General features: G+C 41.0%; 1 protein-coding gene across 3 annotated transcripts in view; it reads left to right on the plus strand.

The window, feature by feature from the left end:
- The window catches only part of NOTCH2 (notch receptor 2), a 178,061-nt gene that overhangs the window by 133,723 nt on the left and 17,440 nt on the right, over nucleotides 1-26,898 (plus strand). For all 3 annotated transcript variants that reach the window (XM_030869221.2, XM_070045204.1, XM_070045200.1), the window contains 10 exons: nucleotides 1,180-1,325; nucleotides 2,896-3,009; nucleotides 12,499-12,618; nucleotides 13,017-13,169; nucleotides 15,859-16,087; nucleotides 17,334-17,535; nucleotides 19,265-19,418; nucleotides 19,801-19,985; nucleotides 21,605-21,737; nucleotides 25,951-26,187. In XM_030869221.2, coding sequence (XP_030725081.2) covers nucleotides 1,180-1,325; nucleotides 2,896-3,009; nucleotides 12,499-12,618; nucleotides 13,017-13,169; nucleotides 15,859-16,087; nucleotides 17,334-17,535; nucleotides 19,265-19,418; nucleotides 19,801-19,985; nucleotides 21,605-21,737; nucleotides 25,951-26,187 — 1,673 coding nt within the window. The remainder of the gene's footprint in view (nucleotides 1-1,179; nucleotides 1,326-2,895; nucleotides 3,010-12,498; nucleotides 12,619-13,016; nucleotides 13,170-15,858; nucleotides 16,088-17,333; nucleotides 17,536-19,264; nucleotides 19,419-19,800; nucleotides 19,986-21,604; nucleotides 21,738-25,950; nucleotides 26,188-26,898) is intronic.

Below are 26,898 nucleotides of genomic sequence, written 5' to 3' on the forward strand. Positions count from 1 at the left end.
TGAGTAGGTGGAAAATAAGGAGGAATGTCTCTTTCCTCATGTGGGTAGTCAGCACATGGGAGGAATCCAGGGTAATTTTATGAGTCTTTGGCAATTGCACTTTTAGTACTCATTGCAAGATTGAGTTCTGAGGGATGTTCTATTTGATTTTCCCCCCTGCTTAAAAAAAAAGCCCAACTCTGTTCCATCATGGTACCAGTGGGTGCCACTGAAGTAGATCTAGTCTCAGCTAACTTTAGACATGGCCCTGATGAAATGTTCACAGTTTGCAAGCCCCTGAGAGTTGTGTAATGTGTTGGTAAGTAATTTTCTAGAATCACAAAGTGTGATGTTAGGTTCCATGAGATAGTCGTGTACTCTTGCTGTGCTTGCCAGAGGACAGGACTCTGGGCATTACCATTTGCCATGCTTACGACAGGTGAAAGAACGAAGAGTGTATTAAGAGGTAAATAGGAAATCAAGTTATTTCCAAGATGAATTAACTCAGTATTCCTGTTTCAGAGTATAGCAGCCTGCAAAGAAACCCAACCCACCTACTTTTTTTTAAAGGATCTCCAGACTAGGAGGCTGTTATCTCCTGATACCACATTCTAAGTGCTAATGATGTTCAGATTGTGAACAATGTGCATATATTTCAAATACCTTCATTTTTGTTCCTTTTCCTGCTCAGTACCCTCAGTGCTTTCTGGGGGCAGGGATTCAGGTCAGAGCAAAGCATGTCTCAGAAGTCAGACATCCCAGGAGCTCTTCAGAGTGGCTTAGTGTCTCTGATAACTACACTACTTCCTGGGTGTCTGTTTTATACCAGAAACAAGTGATCCTAAGGCTTGCGTTACTTTTAGTTTATATAGAAGAAAAGAAACTGCAGATTTATCTGTGTTAACGTGTCTTTCAGATTGTCCTGATTTGTTGTACCAACCACTGTTTACATATGAAAACTCACTATACTTACTTAGTTTCTCTAGCATCTTTGTGGGCCAGGAAGGTGTGTTTACTGAATACTCCAGATGGGCCCACATGATTCACATGGTGACCCAAGTATAGGTCCATAGAGGATCAGAAATGAGATTAGCTTACCCAAGAGTTCCTTGGTCCTTCAGTTTTTCAGAATGGTGTATTTCAACTATGACTCAATTGTACATTCATCCCCCAACAGTAAATAACTCTGTCTTCTTTCAGATACAAGTGCCTCTGTGATGCAGGCTGGGTTGGCATCAACTGTGAAGTGGACAGAAATGAATGTCTTTCTAATCCATGCCAGAACGGAGGAACTTGTGACAATCTGGTGAATGGATACAGGTGCACTTGCAAGAAGGGCTTTAAAGGTGAAAGCAAAAGTGCCTATTTTTATCTCCCTTCTCTCTCTGCCTTTCTGTTGGTGCATATGGCTTGACTCACTTCTTCCTTTCCCTTTTTTCCTTCTCACTCATACAGCAAATATAATTTGAGTACTTAATATTTATAGGGCAGTTGGGGAATAAAAACATAGATAGATTTATACATGGATTCTATTTTCAGACTAGCAGAGAGGTGAGTTATTGGAACAGTACCATTTAAGGTGAGCAATTAGAACTCCACTTACACAACTTTGGACAGGTGTTCTAATTGTAAGCTCCAGTGTAGGCTTGATTCTATGTTAATTCGCAAGAGATATTGGTAGTAGAATGAAAATTTTGTTTTACTGTAATTGTAGCAATAATATCATGGAAGAATCCATGTATTTAAAACCTTTCCAACAAATTCTCTTACACATTAAGATATTCTTAGATGATACCTAGTCACCTATGGCCTTCTGGAAAAATGCATAATAGTGGGTATTGTGTAAAATCACGTTTTGAGTTGTCTCTGTTGTATTTCTCCCGTTGCTTTTGTCTTAGATACTCAAGAGAGAGAACCCTGTGGGTAAATCATTCACATTTGTACTTCGCTATCCATGTAGTCACTGATTTCACCACTCAGAATTGTGCCAGGCTACTGTAATATATCAGTATGTTTCAGTGTCACTTGGATTACTTGAAAATTTTCTGAGACCACATTTTAGTCAGTAATTTTCTGACATTCAGATATATTACATCTGCAAAGAAACTTATAGATTTAAAAACACGTTTATTTCTTTGTCTCATTGAGACTTGCTGATCAACAAAATAAAAATCAAAACGTAAAGTCCAGAGTTGTACGGCTGTCGAGTAGCAGAGTAGAGTTTGAACCCAGACCTCTGTACTCCTAGACCATCATTTTCTTTTGTACAGTGCTGTAGTTCCTCAGTCTTAAGGCTCTGTGTCAGGCCCTACTGAAGGGACAAAGGCGTGTGGCATTTAGTACAGTCCTGTCCCCATGGATGCTTCCTTCCTTTTCTCTTTTTCATAGTGGGAGTAGATTTCGTGTCTTGGATCAGGGGAAACAGCTTCGTGACTTCCGGAAGCCCTACCACATCGATGGTAGAGACTGTGCATTTGAAAGAGTGGGCATAAATCGCAGGCTTTGATTAAGTATTCGAATATTTTATCCCTTGATAACTTACAGGCTGTTTTTAAGCCCTGACCAGATACTCTGTATAGAAAGAGCTTCTATTTAGATATAGCAGTAGGTCTTCACCCTAATGAACTTCATGGTCCATAATGGAGAAATTACTTACGTTTGGAGGTGCATTAGACTTTCAAGCTATTAGAATATACTGTTCTTCCATTCATTTTTTGATGGATTAAGCACTTTTTACTGACTGTGTCAGGGACTTGACACTGAAATGAATGAACAGGTGTTCCAGTGGCCTGAAGAAGTTAATGCAGTTTCTGAGGTGTTTAACGTTTACCACTGAGAGGATTGCTTAGTAAATGAGATAATGAGGAGGCTAACGAAGTTTCACTGTCTTTGGTTTTTCCCCTTTTCTGTCTACAGGCTATAACTGTCTGGTGAATATTGATGAATGTGCTTCGAATCCGTGTCTGAACCAAGGAACCTGCTTTGATGATATAAGTGGTTATACCTGCCACTGTGTGCTGCCATACACAGGTGAGTCCTGCAAGTGCAAGGACCAGAAGGGTTGCTTGGTCTTGCCTTGTCATTCCAAACCTCTGAGTCTCAGAGACGGGATCTGTGGGGCATTGATGCCGCTCTGAGGAATCACTCCCTCGTCACCCTTCCTGCCCTCACTGACTGGGTCTTCAGCTCTGAGAAAACACTGTGGCCTCTCTAGATGCACGTGGTGGGGAAACTCATTTGCTGCCTTTATTTTTTAGGGTTTGAAAATTTTTAAAAATTATATATGGCTGGAATTGACACATAGCTGATGGTTTAGTCATTATTTGAATGGACCCAGAGTCTCTATGGCCTGTGCTCTTAGTCTGAGTTTTGCTAACACAACAACTACCACTTATTGGTCATTTACTATGTGCCGGACACTTGACATACTCGGGATTATTTGATCTAGTGCTCACAATAATTCTACAAAGTATTTAGAAGTTCCTATCACCATTTTATACATGTGGAAGCTGAGGCAAAGAGAGGTTACTTGCTGAAGGTCACATAGGTAAGTGGTAGATCTAGGATTTGTCCCTAAGTCTCTCTGAATCCAAAGCTTGTCCTCTTGTCATTCTTCTCCTCACGTTCATTGCCACTGCATCTTATTCAGAGAGGTACGACCCCTGGGATGGCGATCACACACACGCAAGACGTGGGTGTGACTTCGTTGCACATCAGGTGTGCTTTGTTTCGGGTGGTATTACAGGAGTGTGCCTGGACGTTTCTTTGCAGTCTTCTGCCTCATTACTGCCATCTTGTGATTGGTTGTATTTGTGTAGCTCGTTTACCTCTTCGTCAGCCATTTTCTTCATCTGTGGGGAACAAAACAGAAACATGAACAGTGACTTTGCATGTTTCTCCAGTGCATAGCATGCAGGCAGGAGCATGGCTGAGTTCTTACTCCCCTGGAGCCGTAGGCTGTTCATTATAGCTGTTGCTAGTGACTCTAGGCTGTTTGGAGTGGCAGAGTGGCCAGAAGCATGCCTCTGTTACCTGAAAGACTTGATACTACATTGTTATCTTTGTCACCTCTTTAGAAGAAACATTCATGCAGGGAAAGTGCATTTAGCCAGCCTGACTGATAAAATCACTTATCGGAGATCCCTAGCTATCCCCAGACGGACAGTCTATTTTTTTTTTTTTTTTTGCGGTACGCAGGCCTCTCAGTGTTGTGGCCTCTCCCGTTACGGAGCACAGGCTCCGGACACGCAGGCTCAGCGGCCATGGCTCACGGGCCCAGCTGCTCCACGGTATGTGGGATCTTCCCAGACCGGGGCATGAACCCGTGTCCCCTGCATCAGCAGGCGGACTCTCAACCGCTGTGCCACCAGGGAAGCCCACAGACAGACAGTCTAAATAACGCCATTTCACAGTGATAGTGCTGATCACATTTGTTGGTACTGAGCAGATGATCTCACTCACAGCCATAAAGACTGAGAATTGATGGCTGTAGGGAGATACAAGCAGGTGTCACTATGTTCAGGCACATTAGAGACTTACCTGAATATGACTAAGGTGCACAGGTCATCTTGAAAATATTTGTCTTCTTGCTATTCAGATACTATAAGAATATTTGACTAAATGCTGGCTGTTGGTTTTTCTGTGTATTAGGATCTTATTAAAAGAATTTACTACTTGTGAATTTTGAGAAATTATATGAGACTGGAAATCTATGCAGATTAAAATTTCAGTGCTGAGTTGTCACTAAGTGTTTTAAGTGTCATTGAATTTGGCCAGCATGAAGGGAACTAGGAAACGTTGCCTTTTCTTGTGAGCCATTATTCTGACCAGACACATTAAAAACTTGTTAGGGATATTGATGAAAATTTGTGGTAATATTGTTTTCTTTCTGAATACAAAATTTTAGGATAAAATTTTAAATTGAGTTAGTTGTAATTTGACTTTATTTTGTTGAAGTATAATTGATTTACATTATATTCATTTCAGGTGTACACTATAGTGATTCAGTATATTTAAAGATTATACTCCATTTAAAGTTACTGCAAAATAATGGCTATATTCCTTGTGCTGTACCTTATATATATGTAGCTTATCTATTTTATATGTAGTAGTATGTATCTCTTAATCCCCTACCCCTATCTTGCCCTACTCCCCTTCCCTCTCCCCACTAGTAACCATTAGTTTGTTCTCTATATCTGTGAGTCTGTTTCGATTTTGTTATATTCATTTGTTTGTCTTGTTTTTTAGATTCCACATATAAGTGATAACATACAGTATTTGTCTTTCTCTGTCTGACTCATTTCACTAAGCATAATATCTTCTAAATCCATCCATGTTGTTGCAAATGGTAGAATTTAATTCTTTTTTATGGCTGAGTAATATTCCTCTGTGTGTGTGTGTGTGTGTGTGTGTGTGTATGTGTGTGTGTATCACATATCACATCTTCTTTATCCATTCATCTATTGATGGATACCTAGGTTGCTTCCATATCTTGGCTATTATAAATAAGGCTGCTTTGAACATTGAGGTGCATGTAACTTTTTGAATTAGTGTATTTATTTTCTTCAGATATATGCCCAGGAGTGGGATTGCTGGATCATATGGTAGTTCTATTTGTAGTTTTTTAAGGAACCTCCATACTGTTCTCCATAGTGGCTGTACCAATTCACATTCCCACCAGCAGTGCAGGAGGGTTCCCTTTTCTCCACACCCCCTCTAGCATTTATTGTTTGTCGAGTTTTTGATGATGGCCCTTCTGACGGGTGTGAGGTGATATCTCATTGTAGTTTTGACTTGCATTTCTCTAATAATTAGTGATGCTGTGCATCTTTTCACGTGCTTTTTTAGCCATCTGTATGTCTTCTTTGGAGAAATGTCTATTTAGATCTTCAGCCCATTTTTTGATTGAATTGTTTTTGGTTTTCTTTTAATTGAGCTGCATGAGCTATTTGTATATTTTGGAGGTTAATCCCTTGTCAGTTGCTTCATTTGCAAATATTCTCTCCCATTCTGAGGGTTGTTTTTTTATCTTGTTTATGGTTTCTTTTGCTGTGCAAAAGCTTTTAAGTTTCATTAGGTCCCATTTGTTTATTTTTGTTTTTATTTCCATTACTCTAGGACGTTGATTGAAAAAGATCTTGCTGTGATATATGTCAAAGAGCATTTTGCCCATGTTTTCCTCTAAGAGTTTTATAGTATCCAGCCTTACACTTAGGTCTTTAACCCATTTAGAGTTTATTTTTGTGTATGGTGTTAGAGAGTGTTCTGATTTCACTCATTTACATGTAGCTGTCCAGTTTTCCCAGTACCACTTATTGCAGAGACTGTCTTTTTCTCCGTTGTATATTCTTGCCTCCTTTGTCATAGATTAGGTGACCATAGGTGCGTGGGTTTGTCTCTGGGCTTTCTATCCTGTTCCATTGATCTATATTTCTGTTTTTGTGCCAGTGCCATACTGTCTTGATTACTGTAGCTTTGTAGTATAGTCTGAAGTCAGGGAGCCTGATTTCTCCAGCTCTGTTTTTCTTTTTCAAGATTTCTTTGGCTTTTTAGGGTCTCTTGTGTTTCCATACAAATTGTAAACTTTTCTGTTCTAATTCTGTGAAAAATGCCATTGGTAATTTGATAGTATTTCATTGATTTTGTAGATTGTTTTGGGTAGTATAGTCATTTTCACAATATTGATTCTTCCAATCCAAGAACATGGTATCACCTTTCCATCTGTTTGTGTCATCTTTGATTTCTTTCCTCAGTGTCTTATAGTTTTCTGAGTACAGGTCTTTTGCCTCCTTAGGTAGGTTTATTCCTAGGTATTTTATTCTTTTCGATGTGATGGTAAATGAGACTGTTTCCTCGATTTCTCTTTCTGATCTTTCGTTGTTAGTGTATAGAAATGCAAGAGATTTCTGTGTATTAATTTTGTGTCCTGCAACTTTACCAAATCCATTGATGAGCTCTAGTAGTTTTTCAGTAGCGTTTTTAGGGTTTTCTCTGTATAGTGTCATGTCATCTGCAAACAGTGACAGTTTTACTTCTTCTTTTCCAATTTGGATTCCTCTAATTTCTTTTTCTTCTCTGATTGCCATGGCTAGGACTTCCAAAACCATGTTGAATAATAGTGGTGAGAGTTGACATCCTTTTCTTTTTCCTGATCTTAGAGGAAATGCTTTCAGTTTTTCACCATTGAAATGATGTTTTCTGTTGGTTTGTCATATATAGCTTTTATTATGTTGAGGTGGGTTCGCTGTATGCCCACTTTCTGGAGAGTTTTTATCATACATGGGTGTTGAATTTTGTCAAAAGCTTTTTATGTATCTATTGAGATGATCATATGGTTTTTATTCTTCAATTTGTTGATGTGGTGTATCACATTGATTTGCGGATCCTGAAAAATCTTTGCATCCCTGGAATATATCCCACTTGATCATGGTGTATGAGCCTTTTAATGTGTTTTTGAATTTGGTTTGCTAGTATTTTGTTGAGGATTTTTACATCTATGTTCATCAGTGATATTGGCCTGTAATTTTCTTTTTTTGTGATATCTTTGCCTGTGTTTGGTATCAGGGGGATGGTGGCCTCGTAGAATGTACTTGGGAGTGTTCCACCCTCTGCAATTTTTTGGAAGAGTTTCAGAAGGGCAGGTGTTAACTCTTCTCTAAATGTTTGATAGAATTTGCCTGTGAAGCCATCTGGTCCTGGACTTCCGTTTGTTGGAAGAATTTTAATCCCAGTTTCAATTTCAGTACTTGTGATTGGTCTGTTCATATTCTCTATTTCTTCCTGGTTCAGTCTTGGGAGATTGTACCTTTCTAAGAATTTGTCCACTTCTTCCAGGTTGTCCGTTTTATTGGCATACAGCTGCTTGTAGTAGTCTCTTATGATCCTTTGTATTTCTGTGGTGTTCATTGTAACTTCTTTTTCATTTCAATTTTATTGATTTGAGTCCTCTCCCTCTTTTTCTTGAGGAGTCTGGCTAAAGGTTTATCAATTTTGTTTATTTTCTCAAAGAACGAGCTTTTAGTTTCATTGATCTTTGCTATTGTTTTCTTTGTCTCTATTTCATTTATTTCTGCTCTGATCTATATGATTTCTTTCCTTCTACTAACTTTGGGTTTTGTTTGTTCTTCTTTCTCTAGTTGCTTTAGGTGTATTAGTTTGTTTATTTGAGACTTTTCTTGTTTCCTGAGGTAGGATTGTATTGCTATAAAATTCCCTCTTAGAACTGCTTTTACTGCATCCCATAGGTTTTAGATGATCGTATTTTCGTGGTCTCTAGGTATTTTTTGATTTTCTCTTTGATTTCTTCAGTGATCTCTTGGTTATTTAGTAACATATTGTTTAGCCTCCATGTGTTTGTGTTTTTTACAGGTTTTTTTCCTGTAATTGATTTCTAATCTCATAATGTTGTGGTAAAAAAAATGCTTGATATGATTTCAGTTTTCTTAAATTTACCGAGGCTTGATTTGTGACCCAAGATGTGATCTATCCTGGAGAATGTTCCATGTGCACTTGAGAAGAAAGTGTATTCTGCTGCTTTCGGATGGAATGTGCTATAAGTGTCAATTAAGTCTATCTAAGTGTAATGTGTCATTTAAGGCTTATGTTTCTTATTAATTTTCTGTCTGGATGATCTGTCCATTTGTGTAAGTGAGGTGTTAAAGTCCCCCACTATTACTGTGTTAACTGTCAATTTCCCCTTTTATGATTGTTAGCATTTGCCTTGTATATTGAGATGCTCCTATGTTGGGTGCATATATATTTACAATTGTTGTATCTTTTTCTTGCACTGATCCCTTGATCATTATGTAGTGCCCTTCCTTGTCTCCTGTAACAGTATTTATTTTAAAGTCTATTTTGTCTGATATGAGTATTGCTACTCCAGCTTTCTTTTGATTTCCATTTGCATGGAATATCTTTCTCCATCCCCTCACTTTCAGTCTGTATGTGTACCTAGGTCTGAAGTGGGTCTCTTGTAGGCAGCATATATATGGATCTTATTTTTGTATCCATTTGGCCAGTCTGTGTCTTTTGGTTGAAACATTTAATCCATTTATATTTAAGGTAAGTATTGATACGTGTGTGCCTATTGGCATTTTCTTAATTGTTTTGGGTTTGTTTTTGTAGATCCTTTTTTCTTCCTTTCCTCTTTTGTTCTTTTCTCTTGTGTTTCCCGCCTAGAGAAGTTCCTTTAGCATTTGTTGTACAGCTGGTTTGGTGGTGCTGAATTCTCTTAGCTTTTGCTTCTCTGTAAAGCTTTTACTTCTCTGTAAAGCTTTTGATTTCTCCATCAACTCTGAATGAGAGCTTTGCTGGGTAGAGTATTCTTGGTTGTAGGTTTTTTCCTTTCATCACTTAAAATATATCATGCCACTCCCTTCTGGCCTGCAGAACTTCTGCTGAAAAATCAGCTGATTACCTTATGGGGGATTCCCTTGTATGTTACTTCTTGCTTTTCCCTTGTTGCTTTTAATATTTTTTCTTTGTATTTAATTTTTGTTAGTTTGATTATTGTGTGTCTGGGCATGTTCCTCCTTGGGTTTATCCTGTATGGGACTCTGTACTTCCTGGACTTGGGTGACTATTTCCTTTCCCATGTTAGGGAAGTTTTTGACTGTAATCTCTTCAAATATTTTCTCAGGCCCTTTCTCTTTTTTTTCTGGGACTCCTATAATTCGAATGTTGGTGCATTTGATGTTATCCCAGAGGTTTCTGAGATGGTCTGCATTTCTTTTCATTATTTTTTCTTTATTCTGTTCCACCACAGAGATTTCTACCATTCTGTCTTCCAGGTCACTTATCTGTTCTTCTGCCTCAGTTATTCTGCCATTGATTCCTTCTAGTGTATTTTTAATTTCAGTTACTGTATTGTTCATCTCTGTTTGTTTGTTTTTTAGTTCTTCTAGGTCTTTGTTAAACATTTCCTATATCTTCTCGAGCCATGCCTCCATTCTTTTTCCAAGATCTTGGATCATCTTTACTATTATTACTCTGAATTCTTTTTCAGGTAGATTGCCTATCTCCTCTTCATTTAGTTGTTCTTATAGGTTTCTATCTCGCTCCTTCATCTGCAATATATTTCTTTTACTTCTCATTTTGTCACTCTTACTGTGTTTATGTTCTCCTTTCCACAGGCTGCAGGATTCTAGTTCCTCTTGCTTCTTGTGTCTGCCCCCCTGGTGGGTGAGGTTGGTCCAGAGGCTTGTACCATTATCCCCTTGATAGGGAGTTTGATTGGTGTTGTGGTGACCAGAGCCTGGTCCTGGATATTGAACAGGGCCTCGTTTTTGCTCTGTGGTTGTCACTGTCCTGTCAGGGGCAGGGCCTGATCCCTAGTTGTTGGAGTAGAGGCCCCTAGATCTGTTTATTAACTGTGTTTCTGATCTGCAGTGCAAGGAAGGTGGGATTGGAGTGCTCCCACTGGGAGAGGAGTCACTGAGTTTTCCTCCTTTGGAGCTGTTCACCCGTGAATGTGCTCTATTGTGTCCCCTTTTGCCCATTGTGCAGGCTCACAAAGTACACTGTTGTTGGCACTGCTCTTGGTCCCACTGTAACTGTGGGTATGCTGGCAGTTGGCCCTGGTGACTCTCGGGCATTGTTTTCACCAGGCCACTGGCGCAGATCCACTGAAGTCAGGTCCCGGGACTGCAGTAGTAATGAACCTGGACCTGCTGTGGGAGCTGTGGTGGCAGCTCAGATTCTGACCTGGCCCAGCCTCTGTGTATGTGCCCACAGAGCCTACAGCTGCTAAAGCCAGACCCGTCCCAGCTGCAAGAGCACTTGTCCTTTGGGATGTCTCGCAGGCGCTGAATTTAGGAAGCCATCAGAGGAGGTGTAACTCTGGGTTCGTGTAGCTGTGAGGAGAGGCTTAAGGTGAGGCTTCCTTAGTCACACGGGCCCTGGGGCTCAGCTGTGGTTTCAGCCCCACCTCTGTGTGTGTTCCTCTCACCGGAGTCTGCTCCAGAGGTGGCCGGAGCACACGAGCTCGTCAGGCTGGAAGGAGCCCAGGTGGCGACGGGGGCCAGCGTGCTGTCCAGGCTGGGGTGGGGGGGATGGAGGCAGAGGAAGCGATGGAAGCGGGGGCACAAACGGCCTCCAGCCGGAGCCCTCCCTCGTGCCCGTGGAGGCAGGGCCTGCCTCACGAGGAGAGAGGCTGCACAATGGCGACCCTGCCCTTTACTCGGGGCGCTTCACTTCTGTGGCGGTCCGGGCTTCCTCCACAAGCATTCCTGGTTGCAGAGCTCCTCACTCCCGTCCCTTCAGGCTGTCTCCTCACAGCCAACAGCAGTCCCCTCCCCAGGTCTGCTCTCCAAACCCCACGTCTGGCACCCAGCCCCCGTGTGCACCTGCAGGCACCCGTCTCAGGCTGGGTGGCACAGGACTGTGGCACGGACCATCTGCATAGGTCTCACTGTGTCCTGCCTGCCACAGACCAGTTGCCGGACTCTCCTCTGAGTCTCCAAGTCTCCCCTTCTGTCCCAGCTGATCTCCCTGCCGGTGAGGAAGCTTCCCCAGGTGTGGCAACCTCTCCTCACCTTCATCTCCCTGCCAGGGGTACAGGTCCCATCCTGCTTCCTCTCCTCTTCCTTTTCCCTTCTTCTGTCTTTCATGCTACTTGGTTATGTGGGGATCTTTCTTGTCCTTTTAGGTGTCCAAGGTCCTCTGCTAGTGTTCAGCAGGTGTTCTGGGAGAATTGTTCCACTTGTAGATGTATTCCCAGTGCATTTGTGGGGAGAGGGCAACTCCACGTCCTCCTACTCCTCTGCCGTCTTGGAAAAAGCCTATCTCCCCTTTAATAAAAGCATTCTTTTAATTTTTTTCTGGAGTCTTATATTCAGTATACTAAGATAGGAAATGTTGATGGGCAACTATCAATGCCATGTTGTTGATATAAGGAGAGATGTTACTAGGCATTCAGAATTACTTCACTGTTTTCCACCTCTGGTGGCCTTCTCATCAACCCCATTGCCTTCTGGAACAGGCCGGCAGAGGTTTTGAGGAGTAGGTGGCTGTGTTACTTCTTTCCTGCTCATGTGAAGGTAGATCTATGTGGCTAAGCATCTGAGTAGCTGAATCTTAGCTATGAAGATGCAGAAAATGTCACCCCTGATTGATGCAGGATTCCAAATCCATGTAACCCCTTGTGATAATAATATGAAGATGACAGCAGCCCAACAGTTGTTGAGTACTTACTCTAGGTACTGGGCCCTATGCTAATAAGGACTTTGTAAGCATTTTATCATTTAATCCACAAAAAGCCTCTGTGAGTTATATACCATCCTAATTCCCATCTTATTTATGTGGAAGCTCAGAGAAGATAACTTGCCTGAGATCACACTGTTAGTAATCACATCAGAGCCAAGACACAAAAGTCCATAGGTCTCTCAGATTCCAAAGCTCTTATCCATTACGTTAGACCTGAATTCAGAGATCATCCTTCAGTATAGAATTTGGTGGGGTGGGGGGGAGTTTCAGTTTCCTTGGAATTTTTCTCTATAATGAACTCTGTCATTTGATTTACAGGAAAGAACTGTCAGACTGTATTGGCTCCCTGTTCCCCAAACCCTTGTGAGAATGCTGGTGTTTGCAAAGAGGCACCAGATTTTGAGAGTTACACCTGCCTGTGTGCTCCTGGCTGGCAAGGTAACAACATGGGAATGGGGAAACCAAGAGCCTTAAACAAGGTGGTCAGGTTATCTGATGACACGGAGGACCTGGTCTTTTGAGGCTTGCCCTCTTTTGTTAAGAACGGAGGCCATGTATAGAAGCTGCTAACTGGAATGTTTTAGAAAGCCTTTCCGTTTTGCATGTCTCTGGGGCTAGAGGACTCCCACCAGAGTCTGAAACCATGATGCTCTACAGGGCATTGTAGCATCAACTGCTAGGGGCACAGAAGCCTTCAGGGACTTCCAAAAGCAGGAGACCAACCGGAATATCCTTGGGGTAGCCCCACCTACCCCAGCTGAAGCTCAGGCCCCACATAAATTTCTGTGGGAATCGACTTCCAAAGACTGGACCGTTCATTGCCCCTGTGTTTCCAGGTCAGCGGTGTACAGTTGACATTGACGAGTGTGTCTCCAAGCCCTGCATGAACCACGGTCTCTGCCATAACACCCAGGGCAGCTACATGTGCGAGTGTCCTCCAGGCTTCAGTGGTATGGACTGTGAGGAGGACATCGATGACTGCCTTGCCAGTGAGTATGCCAGCCTGCTCCTCAGCCCCCGAGGGAGAGGAGAGCATAGGGAGCAGAGCAGAACTCAGCGGAGGCGCTCGCCTCTCAGTGCCGAGACGGGCCGTCCAATAGTTTACCATGTGTCTTTAGTCTTTGTACTTTAAAAATCTTCATTTTGAAGCCAGTGGCTTTAGGAGTTAAGGCAGGGTAGTCCCTTCTAAGTATTGCCTTACTGATTTTTGTACATTGACGAAGTGGGAACAATGCTATGACAGCTTTTTTAGAAAAGCACATCTCTTGAAGTATCATTAACATACAGCACACTGCCAGTATTTAAATGTACCAGTCAATAAGTCTTGCCGTACGACAACTGAAACCAATACTCAAGATACTGAACGTGTCCACCCCCCTGAAAGTATTCTCATCTCTTTTGTAACTTAACTCTCCTTTCCACTTTCCTGTCCCAGGCAACCAGGGATCTATCTCTGTCACTATGGATTTGTGTGAATTTTTTTACAGTTTTATATAAATAGAATCATATAATGAAAACTCTTTTCTGAAGAGAGGGAATATGAGTTCTAAAGGTTTTACTGAGTAATTCTGTTTTGTAATCTTGCTAAACTCACTTATCATTAATTCCAGATTAGTATAGCTTCTGGTTTAGTTTAGATTCCTAGGATTTTTTTATAGAGATAATACACTATGTTATTTCTGAATAAATACAACTGCTATACCTTTTATTTCTTTTCTGTATTCGTTTATTTCTAAATCTGTACGCATTTTATTTATTTTTCTTGCATTATTGCACTGACTTCAGTAAATGCAGAATAGAAGTGGTGAGAGAAGCCGGTCCTGCCTTGTTCTTGATTCTAAGGGAAAAGCATCAAATTGAGGAATTTACCTCAGTTTACCTCAATTTGGTGAGAATTTTGCAATTTACCTTCAGTTGGCTGAGAATTTTCTTCCTTTTAATAATGAATGAGGGTTACTTTTCTTTCAGATGATTTTTCAGTATCTCTTGAGGTGGTAATACTGTTTTTTAAGGTCTTTTGATGTAAGTGAATTATGTTAATTGATTTTCAAATGTTGAACTGACCTTAAATTTCTGGGATAAATTCTACTTGGTCATGATGTGTTCTCTCTCTCATATATTGTTGGATATTATTTACTCAAATTTTGCTAAGGATTTTTGTATCTGTGTTCATGGGGCATGTTGTTCTCTAATTTTCTTATACTGTATTTGTATAGTTTTGATAAGAGGGTGATGCTGGCCTCATAGAACAAATCAGAAAGTGTTCCCTTTCTATTTTCTGGAAGACTTTGAGTAGAATTAGTATCATTTCTTCTAAACATCTAGGCCTGGAATTTTCTTTCTGGGAAGGTTTTTAATTATAAATTTAATTCCTTTAATAGGTGTTCAGGGTATCTATTTCTTTTTCATTGAGCTTTGGTGATTTGCATCTTTCAAGGAATGAGTTTTACTTTATCTAAGTTGTCAGAATTGTTGGCATTGAGTCTTTCATGATATTCCTTTATTGTACTTTTAATGTTTATTTTAAAATGGGGTTATTTCCCTTCTCTTATTTCAGATATTGGTTATTTATGTCTTCTCTCTTTTTTCATCTGGTTGCTCTTGGTAGAGCATTATTGGTTTTAGTAATCTATCTATCTGTTTATGTATTATGTGTACTTATGTATGTAGGTATGTATTTATTTATAATCTTTTAAATGAACCCAGTTTTAGTTTCATGATTTTTCTCAGTTGTTTTACTGTTTCCTATTTCATTGATTTCTGCTCTTTAGTCTTTTCATTGCCTACTTTAGTTTTAGTTTGCCCTTCTTTTTCTAGTTTCTTAAGATGGAAGTTTAGATTTTGTTTCATTCTACTACTTCTAAAATAAGCATTTAATGCTATCCATTTTCCCTCAAAACACTGCTTTAGCTGTATTTCACAAATTTTGACGTGTCATGTTCTTTTCGTTCAGCTCAAAATACTTCCAGGTTTCCATTTGGATTTGTTCTGTGACTCATAAGTTATTTAGAAGTGTGTTCTTTAGTTTCCAAATATCTTTTGTTGCTGATTCCTTCCAGGTAGGTTTTGTTACTGATTTCTAGTTTAATTCCATTGTGATCAGTGAACATTCTTCACATGATTTGATTACTTTAAATTTATTAACGCATGTCATATGGCCCAGTGTATGGTCTGTCTTGGTAAATGTTCTGTGTGCATTTGAAAAATGAAATGAGGGAAGAAAGGAAGAGAGGGAGGGAAAAGAAAGCAAAGATAGATTAGCGCAGGGGGCTGATTACTATCTATTCCATCCTACCCAACCCACTCCACCACCACATACACCTTTTGAAAATCTTTATTGATACTTCTGAGATTCTGTGTATTGGGGCATATATTTGATTTACAAATGGAAGTTTGTGGGACAAATACAAGTTTTATGACTATTAAGTTTGCAAAACTGTTAGTGGTGTATGGAGAGTTCATTCCAGGTATTAAACAGATTCTTATTATTAAGAATCTCAGGGAAGTGTTACTGCATTCATTTTCATAAATGGAGGAGTCAGGGCAAAATAGATGCAAAGAAAAGTCAGAATTGTTTCTGTTCTCTGTGTGACTCAGTGCAGGGTACTCACCTTTATGAGTCTAAGGTTAACTTGATGCTGCTGTTCAGAGTTCTAATTCTTGTGTGCGATGGCTTAGATCCTTGCCAGAATGGAGGTTCCTGTGTAGACGGAGTGAATACTTTCTCCTGCCTATGCCTTCCGGGCTTCACTGGGGACAGGTGTCAGACAGACATGGATGAGTGTCTGAGTGAACCCTGTAAGAACGGAGGGACCTGCTCTGACTATGTCAACAGTTACACCTGCAAGTGCCAGGCGGGATTTGATGGAGTCCACTGTGAGGACAACATTGACGAGTGCACTGAGAGGTGAGCAGCCCGTGTCCTCAGGCACCAGTGTCTTAGGGGCAAAGGGAGAAACAGGAGGAAACTACAGAGCACAGTACTGGGATCAAGGGACAGGCATAAGGCATCCACTTGGATCCCACCCCATAATCACCTCTTATTTCCTGGTTCCTGAGTCCTTGTAGACATCTAGTTACAAGCTCAAAGGTTAGAGGTTGAAAAACTTAGTGAGAGGGCTTCCCTGGTGGCACAGTGGTTGAGAGTCTGCCTGCTGATGCAGGGGACATGGGTTTGTGCCCCGGTCCGGGAATATCCCACATGCCACGGAGCGGCTGGGCCCGTGAGCCATGGCCGCTGAGCCTGCGCGTCCGGAGGCTGTGCTCTGCAACAGGAGAGGCCACAGCAGTGAGAGGCCCACGTACCGCAAAAAAAAAAAAAAACAACTTAGTGAGATGGATCATCATTTGTTGCTTGCATAGGGAACAGAAAGAGCTATAATTCTATTCCATATCCTTTTGATCTCTTGTTCATTTTAGTTGACAATTAAGAAATGCCTATTTCTTTGCAGATTTGTCATCCCTTTTTTTTTTTTTTTTTTTTTAATTTGTGGTACGCGGGCCTCTCACTGTTGTGGCCTCTCCCGTTGCGGAGCACAGGCTCCGGATGCGCAGGCTCAGCGGCCATGGCTCACGGGCCCAGCCGCTCCGCAGCATGTGGGATCTTCCCAGACCAGGGTACGAACCTGTGTCCCCTGCATTGGCAGGTGGACTCTCAACCACTGCGCCACCAGGGAAGCCCTGTCATCCCTCTTTAAGTAATTTCTGGGAGGTTTGTTTCTTTTTTTATTATCAACAAATTTGTTCTGTTTCTCTTCCATAAAGAAATCTAGAGTCAAGAGCTATTTATTTAACACTTCCCTTATAAATTAAATTGACTTAGGGATAAAATGAAATTTGAGACATGGAAAGCTACAGAAGCACGGGGTAAAACTTGGAAACCTTCACTTTCTTTGGGAACCTCAGCCTCTAATAAGCTCAGACTTTTAAATACTCCTCTAATCTTTTTGGCTGTGCAAAGGAAGCTGAGATTCAGGCTGACTGGTGCCCATTCTAGTTTGGAAAAAGGTAAAGTTTACTGGATATAGGAGTTTTGGGTGCTCAGGAGTATTTGCCTCTGTAATATCTTAGATTCCAGGAACCTTAGTTTTTAAATAGCAGGTCAGAGGAACCAGATTGCATAGCTAATGTTGTTCTCCCTGTTTGCTTCTTAGCTCCTGTTTCAACGGTGGCACATGTATCGATGGGATTAACTCCTTCTCTTGCTTGTGCCCTGTGGGCTTCACTGGCCCCTTCTGCCTCCATGAGATCAATGAATGCAACTCTCATCCATGCCTGAATGAAGGAGTATGTGTTGATGGCCTGGGTACCTACCGCTGCATCTGCCCATTGGGCTACACTGGGAAAAACTGTCAGGTAATTAGACTCCATCCCATTCATTCAGCTCCCTCAGAATAGTTGAATATTACACCTATTCCTTTTCTAGGCAGAATAAGCCCCACCCAAAAGAGAAAGTTCTGGGTCTTAGGGATGTCCCTGAGATGAATCTGGACAGCTTCTTAATAGCTGGTAGATTCCAAAATGGTGACACTGGCAAGATTACGTGGATTAACAAATATAAAATTGTTATAACAGGCTAACCAAGAACTGCAGAAAATGCATGTGGGAAATAAGCACATAGATATCATTTAGGAAATACAAAAAGGGAAATAAAGAACAATCAAAATACGATTTAAAAAATTCAGGTACAACATCTAAGGGGATAATGAGAACTATCATGTCTTGCAATATTGTAACAGTCTCAAAACCAAGCTATTCACATGTCTTTTAAATTCAACTATTTATAATAATATACGTTTTCATAGACTCTTATAAGGGAAGGATCCCTCAGAGCTGACTGGTCTAGCCTTTCATTTCGTGGAAGAAGAAACTGAGCCCCAGAGGGGCAAAGTAACTTTTCCAAGGTTGCGTACCAAACAGCATTGTGTTTAATTTTATGTAGCTTTACCTCTCAAACAATGGTACATGATAGAATAACAGCAGTCCAAAGAACTTAGGAATAAATGGCCACGTTTAACTAGACTTACAGAGTACACTCCAATAAGGCTTTGCTGTAAGCAAAGGTGCTATAAGCTCCTCTGCCTGTTAAACAGCTTGTTGCTGATTCTTTGGATCAGGAGGGTATTTTTTTTTTTTTACATCTTTATTGGAGTATAATTGCTTTACAATGGTGTGTTCGTTTCTTCTTTATAACAAAGTGAATCAGCTATACATATACATATATCCCCATATCTCCTCCCTCTTGCGTCTCCCTCCCACCCTCCCTATCCCACCCCTCTAGGTGGTCACAAAGCACAAGCTGATCTCCCCGTGCTATGCGGCTGCTTCCCACTAGCTATCTACCTTACGTTTGGTAGTGTGTACATGTCCATGCCTCTCTCTCGCTTAGTCCCAGCTCACCCTTCAGGAGGGTGTTCTTCACAGGGCTCCTGCTTGTTCTCACAGTGCAGGCTACAGGTGCTCGTGGAGCGCTCTGCCCTTCCCCCTTTCTTTCACAAAAGGTCTGTACTGTTGAGTATGGCCTTCCTCTCCCCGGGGGCCAGGCCACCCCATGTGAGTTTTGGAGAAGGTGCTAGTTCACTTACAGTCTTTGTCTCATGCTTCTCATAAGCCTGAGTTTCTCCCATCAAATAAGCTCTTTGACAGTTTTTAGGTTTATTAACAGGCTTTAAGTCCTTTCACTCTATTCACCGCAGACAGACTTGATCAAGCCCCACGTGGATTTCTCACTCAGGAGCAGCACGTAGGAGCTGTCTGACAGCTTTAACTCTCTCTTTCTTTCTAGCCCTATACGGTGGCCATGTTTCTAGACGTAAGTGTGGCATAGGGGATAACTTAACCTCTTGGGCTTCCTCAAATTCTTAAACTTGTGTGGTAAGAATTTTTAAATAGCAGAGCTAAAAGGAATTAGACTGTATAAAATGATTGGATTATCTGGGGACAGTGGATCTAAGGCTTGGGTGAGGGCTCTTTTTTTAAATTATTAATTAGTATGCTTTCCTTTGATTTCTTAAAATGCAGCGTAACTTTTTTTTTTTCGTTTCTGGTGTCTGAATGTTGATGTATGTGTATGCCCCTGTTTCAGACCCTGGTGAACCTCTGCAGTCGGTCTCCATGTAAAAACAAAGGTACTTGCATTCAGGAAAAAGCACAGTCCCGGTGCCTGTGTCCGTCTGGATGGGCTGGTGCTTACTGTGACGTGCCCAATGTCTCCTGTGAGGTTGCGGCCTCCCACAGAGGTGAGCTGTGCCCCCTCAGACTCAAGGGTCCGTCCACAAAGTATTGACTGACCAGCAGCGTTTTAGGGCAACTATTGTTATCATGGGAGGAGAGGGAAGGGAAGACAGGAGTGGATGGAGAAGACTCTGGAGAAAGGGTCTGAAACAGAAGGTGAAAGGGCAGAGAAACGGCTCTAGAGATTCCAAAAAGAAAGGTATTTGAAGTGAAAGGAAGGCATATTCCACTTTCAGGGCTTGTTTATTTTTAATATAAAGCTGGTACCGAGGATTGTGAACTAGACAATAATAAAGTTTGATGTGTCAACCGGCTTAGATTAGTTGGTCTGAACCTGACGTGTTGTATGCCCTTCCGTGATGTTTCTTCCTCCACTGGGTTTCCCAGGGGTGCCCGTTGACCGCCTGTGCCAGCACTCAGGCATCTGTATCAGTGCTGGCAACTCGCATCACTGCCAGTGCCCCCTGGGCTACACCGGGAGCTACTGTGAGGATCAGCTGGATGAGTGCTCGTCCAATCCTTGCCAGCATGGAGCCACCTGCAGGGACTTCATTGGTGGATACAGATGTGAGGTGAGTAAGATGAGCAGGGAGAGGTCAGAGACCTCCCAGAGGACGGCACAACTCCTACGAACATTAGCATATTGAGTTTAGCTGCTTATGTCTTATTTTCACAATTTATAGATTTTTTTTTCCAGTTACAATTACAGTGTTTACTAATGACTGTTTTTTTTTCAGTCCCCCTGTGCAATAAGTTAAAATAGCTCTGGTAAGATAATTTTACAGAGCTCTGGAACCATCTTCCACAGGGCTGCTTCCAGGATTCAAAGCCAACCTTCCCCGCTGTGCGTTTCACAGTCCCACCCAGCCCTGCGGCTCCTGGTATTTCCCTGAATAGCAGTTGAGATAGGAGAAGCCACTTTGAGGCGTGTCCCTTTGACCCATGTCATCTTTGTATACAGTCATTGATCAACCAACTAATAATTCTCTCAAAAAAATGTTGCTTAGCCTGTTCTGTGTAGTGTCATACTGTTACATGTGTATACTTGAGGATGTGTGTGTCTTTTAAGGGACATGTCATGTCTTCTTAATGTCTGGGCTGATAATGGTTAGATCAAGATTTTAACAAAAGACCAGAGACATGGATTTGATCCCAATTTAGACCACCAAGCAACACTGAGAAAAGCTTTGCTTGTCTACTTATCATAAATGAGCCAAAGATGGCATCTGTATATTGGTCCCTAAGTTGTTTATTTCTTCACAGCAGGCTGAGACCTGGTAGCTCAAAAACCACTGGAACCAAACTCAAATTTTGACACATCCAGTTGTTTTAAACATAGCCTTAATAAGTAGAATTTAGCCACTTAGAGCCTGCCTGCTTTGTATATTCTGCAAACCTGCACCAGACACTGCTAGCCATAGGTAAGATAAGCCCCAGGACATGAAGATACCAAGCCACAGCTGCCCTTCAGAGCTCTCTGATGCACAGACCTTGGCCTGGCTGCTGAGTGATATCACCAAACACGTCAGCCCCATCTCTGTAACCCCCTTCCCTCCAAGTTCATCTGCCCTCCTCTCCTTACCCTCTTTCTCCCTCTGGATGATCTTATGCTGTGAGGGACTCAAAGCATTTCCCAAATAGAGCCACTTTGTGGTCGGTATCTTCTTTCTTGATGAGCCCTAAAAGCCCTGGAACCCCTACCTCTAGCCCAGCTAGCTAGCCCACCTCTCTGGGCCCTCACCCCATACCAGTCAGTTTCTCACACTTAAACATGTAGTTTCCTGAACCTGGAGATCAATACATGTGATATCTTTACTACCATCCACACATACCGTTAGAGTGAGTCACAGGGTCCTCATCACATACAAAGGAATGCATATTTTAGGGGAAGCCTGCACACAGGAGGGACGAAAGTTTTGCACAGGCATCATCGGAACTATCGCTCAGACTATTCAGTCCTTGCCTTCCCCTTCAAGTGGCTTTTTGTCACTTTCGGCTGGAAGTGATAAATGCCAGTAAGATGTGAGCTAACTCTGCACGAGATTGTTAGTAGAGAGTGTGATGATGCCAGAGAAGGGTACAAGGGCTGGGGGAAGAGGGTCACAGGTAACTTACCAGATCTCATTTGCTCTCAAGGTCTGTGTCCTACAATGGGCCAATATTTCTTGTTCGTTTTGCTTGCTCTTGGCAGTGTGTCCCAGGATATCAGGGTGTCAACTGCGAGTATGAAGTGGATGAGTGCCAGAACCAGCCATGCCAGAACGGAGGCACCTGTATCGACCTTGTGAACCATTTCAAGTGCTCCTGCCCACCAGGCACTCGGGGTATGAAATCAGCCTTACCTGTCTTCCATCCAGGGAATTCTCTAAGTTATAAATGCATTTTTAGTGTTGAGTGGGTTTTTAAAAATCAAGCATTATCTGAATCCTGGTAATTCAAGCCATTTCATTCATCTCTTGCCTAGCTCTGATGTTCTGACTCCAATTCTGTCTGGTTGTTGTTGAGATCCGTGAAACACAGAACGTGAAAATGACATAAGGTTGCAACAAAGTTAATCTGGTTAGCAAGATTTCTTGGTGCTTCTCGGGAAGACAGCTAGTGGCCTCTTGAAAAAATAATTCATATTTACCAGCTCATGTTATTTTTTTAAACTTGCCAAGTTTTGCCTCCATAAAGTGGGGAAATGAATGACATGAAAACATTTGCCTGTTTTCATAAGGCCAGGGGAGAACACTGATGGCCCAAGACTGTAGCTAAGAATTGCAGTAAGACCTAATGAGATACAACCCTAGATGGTGGGTGATGGAGCCATCATTTTGCCAGGGGCATTCCCCTGCCTCCAAACAATCTCTTGGAAAGAGCTTAGAGTATTGTTTTTTGGAAGAAATGTAGTTATAATGGTACCTGCTCTGAGCAGCTTGTGAAAAAAAGAAAAAGTAAGAGGCCATCCACAATGGTGGGAAATCGATTCTCATTGTCAAAGAGAATAGAATGTTAGAGAAATATTTATACTGTCTTAGACCTTTGTGTCAGTGAATTTTGGTAATCTACCCTTCTTGAGTTCAGACTTTGGCTAAATTAAAATGGAAGAGTACCCCACTAGTAGGCTAGTTATTGAGCAATGAGGTTAACGGGGAAGAAAAAATTAGGGAGAAACAGCCTTTGAATATTTGAAGATTTGTCCTGTAAAAGTACTGAGTTCTCTGTTCAGTACCTGAAAGAGAAGTAGAAGTTAATTTTGACTTGCTGTTAGCTTGGTCCTTTGAATACTTGTACTGTATGGGACAAGCTGTGATTCTGGTAGTAGCAAATTAAGCCTCAAATCTCAGTGGCTTAACACAACAATTTTTTTTTTTGTCACTCAGATCAAGTCTGAGTGTGTTGGGCTACCTCTCTTTATATTTTAGAAATGTGGCTTGCAGCACGGGGCCTCCAAGACCTCCACAGCAGGGGAAGAGGGACAGACTTACAGGGTCATGCAGCAGCTTTCAATACCTCAGTCTGGAAGTGACACCCATCACTACTACTCACAGTATAGCCAGAAGTAGTAAAATGGTCTCAACCTGGCTTCAAGGGAGACTGGGAAACGTAGGCAAGCACATGGATATTCATCTACACTAAAATCTCTGCTACACCATTAACTTTTTTTTTTTTTTTACCGTTAACTTTTTATTAATTAGAGGTATCAGTCCTAGAATGGATCGTTTCATAAGGCAGCGAAATTTCTCTCTTCTAACCATTTGTTAAGGATGGCTGAAATGATAGTTTTGCTATTATTATTAACAGTCTTTTTCTTCTGGTACTTTGAGTGTGTCATCCCATCCCATGTGATTTGACCTCCATTTTTTTAATGAGAAATTAGCTGCTAACCTTATTGAGGATCCCTGTACATGATGAGTCTCTTCTCTCTTGATGCTTTCAAAATTCTCTGTCTTTTGTGATGTGTGTAGGTGTGGATCTCTTTGAGTTTGTCATACTTAGAACTCGTTGAGTTATTATACTGTTGTGTTTGGTTAGATATGTGGAGTGGTATTTATTTCTCTCTGGCCCTTGGTGAACATTCCAGAGGACTCTCAAGTCCCACAGCCTCATTGCTAGAGTTACCACTATTGCTTTTCTTTCTATACTCCTGAGCTTTGGATCTTGGCCTGGGTTGCCTCCAGTCCCCCACGTCAAGAACTAACTGTAATAGTTCTTCTGCCTCAGGCTGAGGTTGACCTCTCTTTTACTTGATAGGTCTGTTCATGACTGCTGGTTCTATTCTGATGGGAGGATAAGCATCTGTGTTCATTTTACTAGCAGTCCATAGAATACCATATATTCTATGAGAGTGGGAGCACATACCGGTTTGCTTTTACTTTGCAATTTTTGATTTTGTTTGTTAATAGGTAATGTATGCACATGGTCCACAATTTTATACAACCCCCCGCCCCAACACACACACACACACACACACACACGTAGAAAGAGCATACAGTGAAAAATCTCTTTCCCATATACCTAGTTCTCCTTCTCTCACAAACAAGTAAACACCACTTTTCTTTAGTTTTCTGTGTATCTTTCTTGAGTTTTTTTTTAATGTATCCTTCAGAGTTTCTTTATGTATATAGAAGCCAAGGACAAAGATATTTTTAATACCCACTTCTTACTCCGAAGATAGATTAGACACAGTATTTTGCACTTGGTTTTTTTTTTTTTAACTTAATTGGAGATGTTTCTATATCAAAATATAGAACCTCCTTAATCTTTTTTATTCTGCAGAAATCCCTTTTATGAGCATACCATATTTTACTTAACCAGTGCCCTAATGATAGAAATGTGAATTGTCTAGCATGTGTGTAAGTGTATTTGTAGAATAAATTTTCAGAAATGGAATAGCTGGATTAGAGAATAGGTGCATTTGTAATTTTGGTTGATATTACTGAATTGCAATGTATGAGCAAACCTGTGGGCTTCTCCTCAATGTGAATGGACATACTCTCATTTAAGAGTCATTTGGTTTTCTTTTTTCTATGGTTTCTGTGTTCATATCTGTATCCTTTTTTCCTGTTATGTTGTTTATCTTAATATTTTACAGAGAACAGATGTCTATGAAACAAAATATAAGTATATTCCCGATGTATTGCTTTTTGTTTTTTAATTTTCTTTATGGGAATTTTTCATGCAGAGATTTTTATTTTTAATCAGGTTGAATTTATCAGGGTTTTTTTTATGGTTTCTGTGTTTTGAATCCTAGTCAGCAACACTGTTCACATTCTAAGATTATAAAGGAATTCTCACATATTTTCTTCAAGTACTAGAATACTGGAGAACTTTTTCCATATGGCTACTGATTTGTCCCAACACAATTTACTGAATATTTGATCTTTCGTACAGTGATTTGAGATGGCACCTTTATCAAATTCTAAATTCCCATGTGTATTTGGGTGTTTTTCTGGGCTTTCCTTTTTGTTCTGTTATTCTATTAATTTATCAATGCCTCTCTGCTTTAAATATTAAGGGTCTTCTTTTTCACAGTTTTCCAGGCTGTGGTTATAGTTTGTTTTTCTATATAATTTTAGAATCAGATTGTCTATTAAAAATCCTGTTAGTATTTTTATCGGAGTCACATTAAATTTATGAATTTGTGTAAAGAAGACTGACATCTTTATGATGAGGAGTCTTCCTAACCAAACCATAGTGTCTTTCCATTTATTCAAGTTTCCTTTTGAGCCTTTCAGGTCTATTTTAAAGCCTTCACGTAGGTGTAGCACATTTCTTGTTAAGATTATTCTTAGGTATTTTATCTTTTGCTACTGCTATTGAAAATGAGGCCTTTTCTTACATTTTTCTTTTCTTTCCAATAGTCTTGCTATTACAAGTGGTAGGAATACAGAACTGCTTTCCTTTCTTTTGCAATTTTTTGAATTAATCATGAAATCATTTCTAGAATAGTCATTGATTTCTTTTGTTTCTTTCTCAAAAATATTTACGGATACTCATGCTTGATGGCTCATTTACAACTACAGCACATTGAATGAGTTCTGTTTTAAATGGAATAACCTTTGAGCTCTCCACAGGATACTTCCCCTCTGTTTTTTCAATACAAGATATTAGTGCACTTATACTATTTTACAGGAAAAGTCAATTACGTCACTCAAAATTTACTTCCAATTCTTACCAAGAATTCTTCCAATTCTTACTTGTAATCTATTTATTTATTTATTGCTATTTTTTAACTGTTTTTATATTTTGAATCAAAATGAATAAATTAATGGAAATAATGCTAGCTACTACCTAGTGAGCTGCTTCTTTCGGTTGTGTGGGAGAAAACGTGTGAAGCCCTGAGTACATTCTTTCCTTACTGCTGACCAAGAGGATAGCAGCTGCCCTTGATCAAGAGTGTGTTTTGCCCTGCCTGACCTAAAAGTTCCCACCGCAGACTGAGGAATGTAGCCTGACTAATTGTGAAAGTGCCAACAAGGGTGCTTCTCCCTTGCTGGACAGCAGCGTTCCAAGGATTGTCATGATTTTCTCTCTCTCCTCTCTTTCGTCCAGGCCTGCTTTGTGAAGAGAACATCGATGACTGTGCCAGGGGTCCCCACTGCCTTAATGGCGGTCAGTGTGTGGATAGGATTGGGGGCTACAGTTGTCGCTGCTTGCCTGGCTTTGCTGGAGAGCGGTGTGAGGGGGACATCAACGAGTGCCTCTCCAACCCCTGCAGCTCTGAGGGCAGCCTAGACTGCATACAGCTTACCAACGACTACCTGTGTGTCTGCCGCAGTGCCTTTACCGGTGAGCGACTTTCCAGCCTCCCCAGCCACTCTGCCTCGGAGGGGGAGTTTAGTGAGGAAATTGGGTCCTGTATGACACATCCCAGACCTGAGTGAAGCTTTTCTCATATGTGAAAAACTAGACCGGCTTAATTCAAGGGCCCAATTTTTTCTTAGGTCTGTGCTCCATCGATGTTTGCTATTCCTGAGAGATGCTGTCTCTTTTGTTATACATTCATTATATCATATTGTAGCAGAAATATAAAAAAAAAGAAATAGAATGTTGGAAGTAGTTGAGCAAAATAACATTTTTAAATTGAGGTAAAACACACATAACTTAGTTTACCATCTTTACCATTTTTAAGTATACAGTTCAGTGGTGTTTAGGACATTCACACTGTTACGCTACCATCCCCACCATCCATCTCCAGAACTCTTCATCTGAGCAAAATAACATCTTGTTTTCAGGAACCTTACATCTAACTCTGGTTTCATCACCCTGCCTCCTTTGGCATGTAGTGACTTGAGTTACTGGGTAGTTGCTGCCACTGTGACCTTTCCACCTCTGTGGGAATCCAGAGAGGCTTAGGGTCTTCTAGGACACTTAAAGGAAGTAGATCCAAATTGGGGTGTGTTTAACCAGAATTGGTTGATGAGGGTTTGAAAAGGAAAACTTCAGAAGTCACAAGTATGACCTGCCGTCTTAAGACTTGGCTGTGTTCATCACAGATTA

This window comes from Globicephala melas, chromosome 1 (genome assembly GCF_963455315.2).
Source record: "Globicephala melas chromosome 1, mGloMel1.2, whole genome shotgun sequence".
Taxonomy (NCBI): Eukaryota; Metazoa; Chordata; class Mammalia; order Artiodactyla; family Delphinidae; genus Globicephala; species Globicephala melas.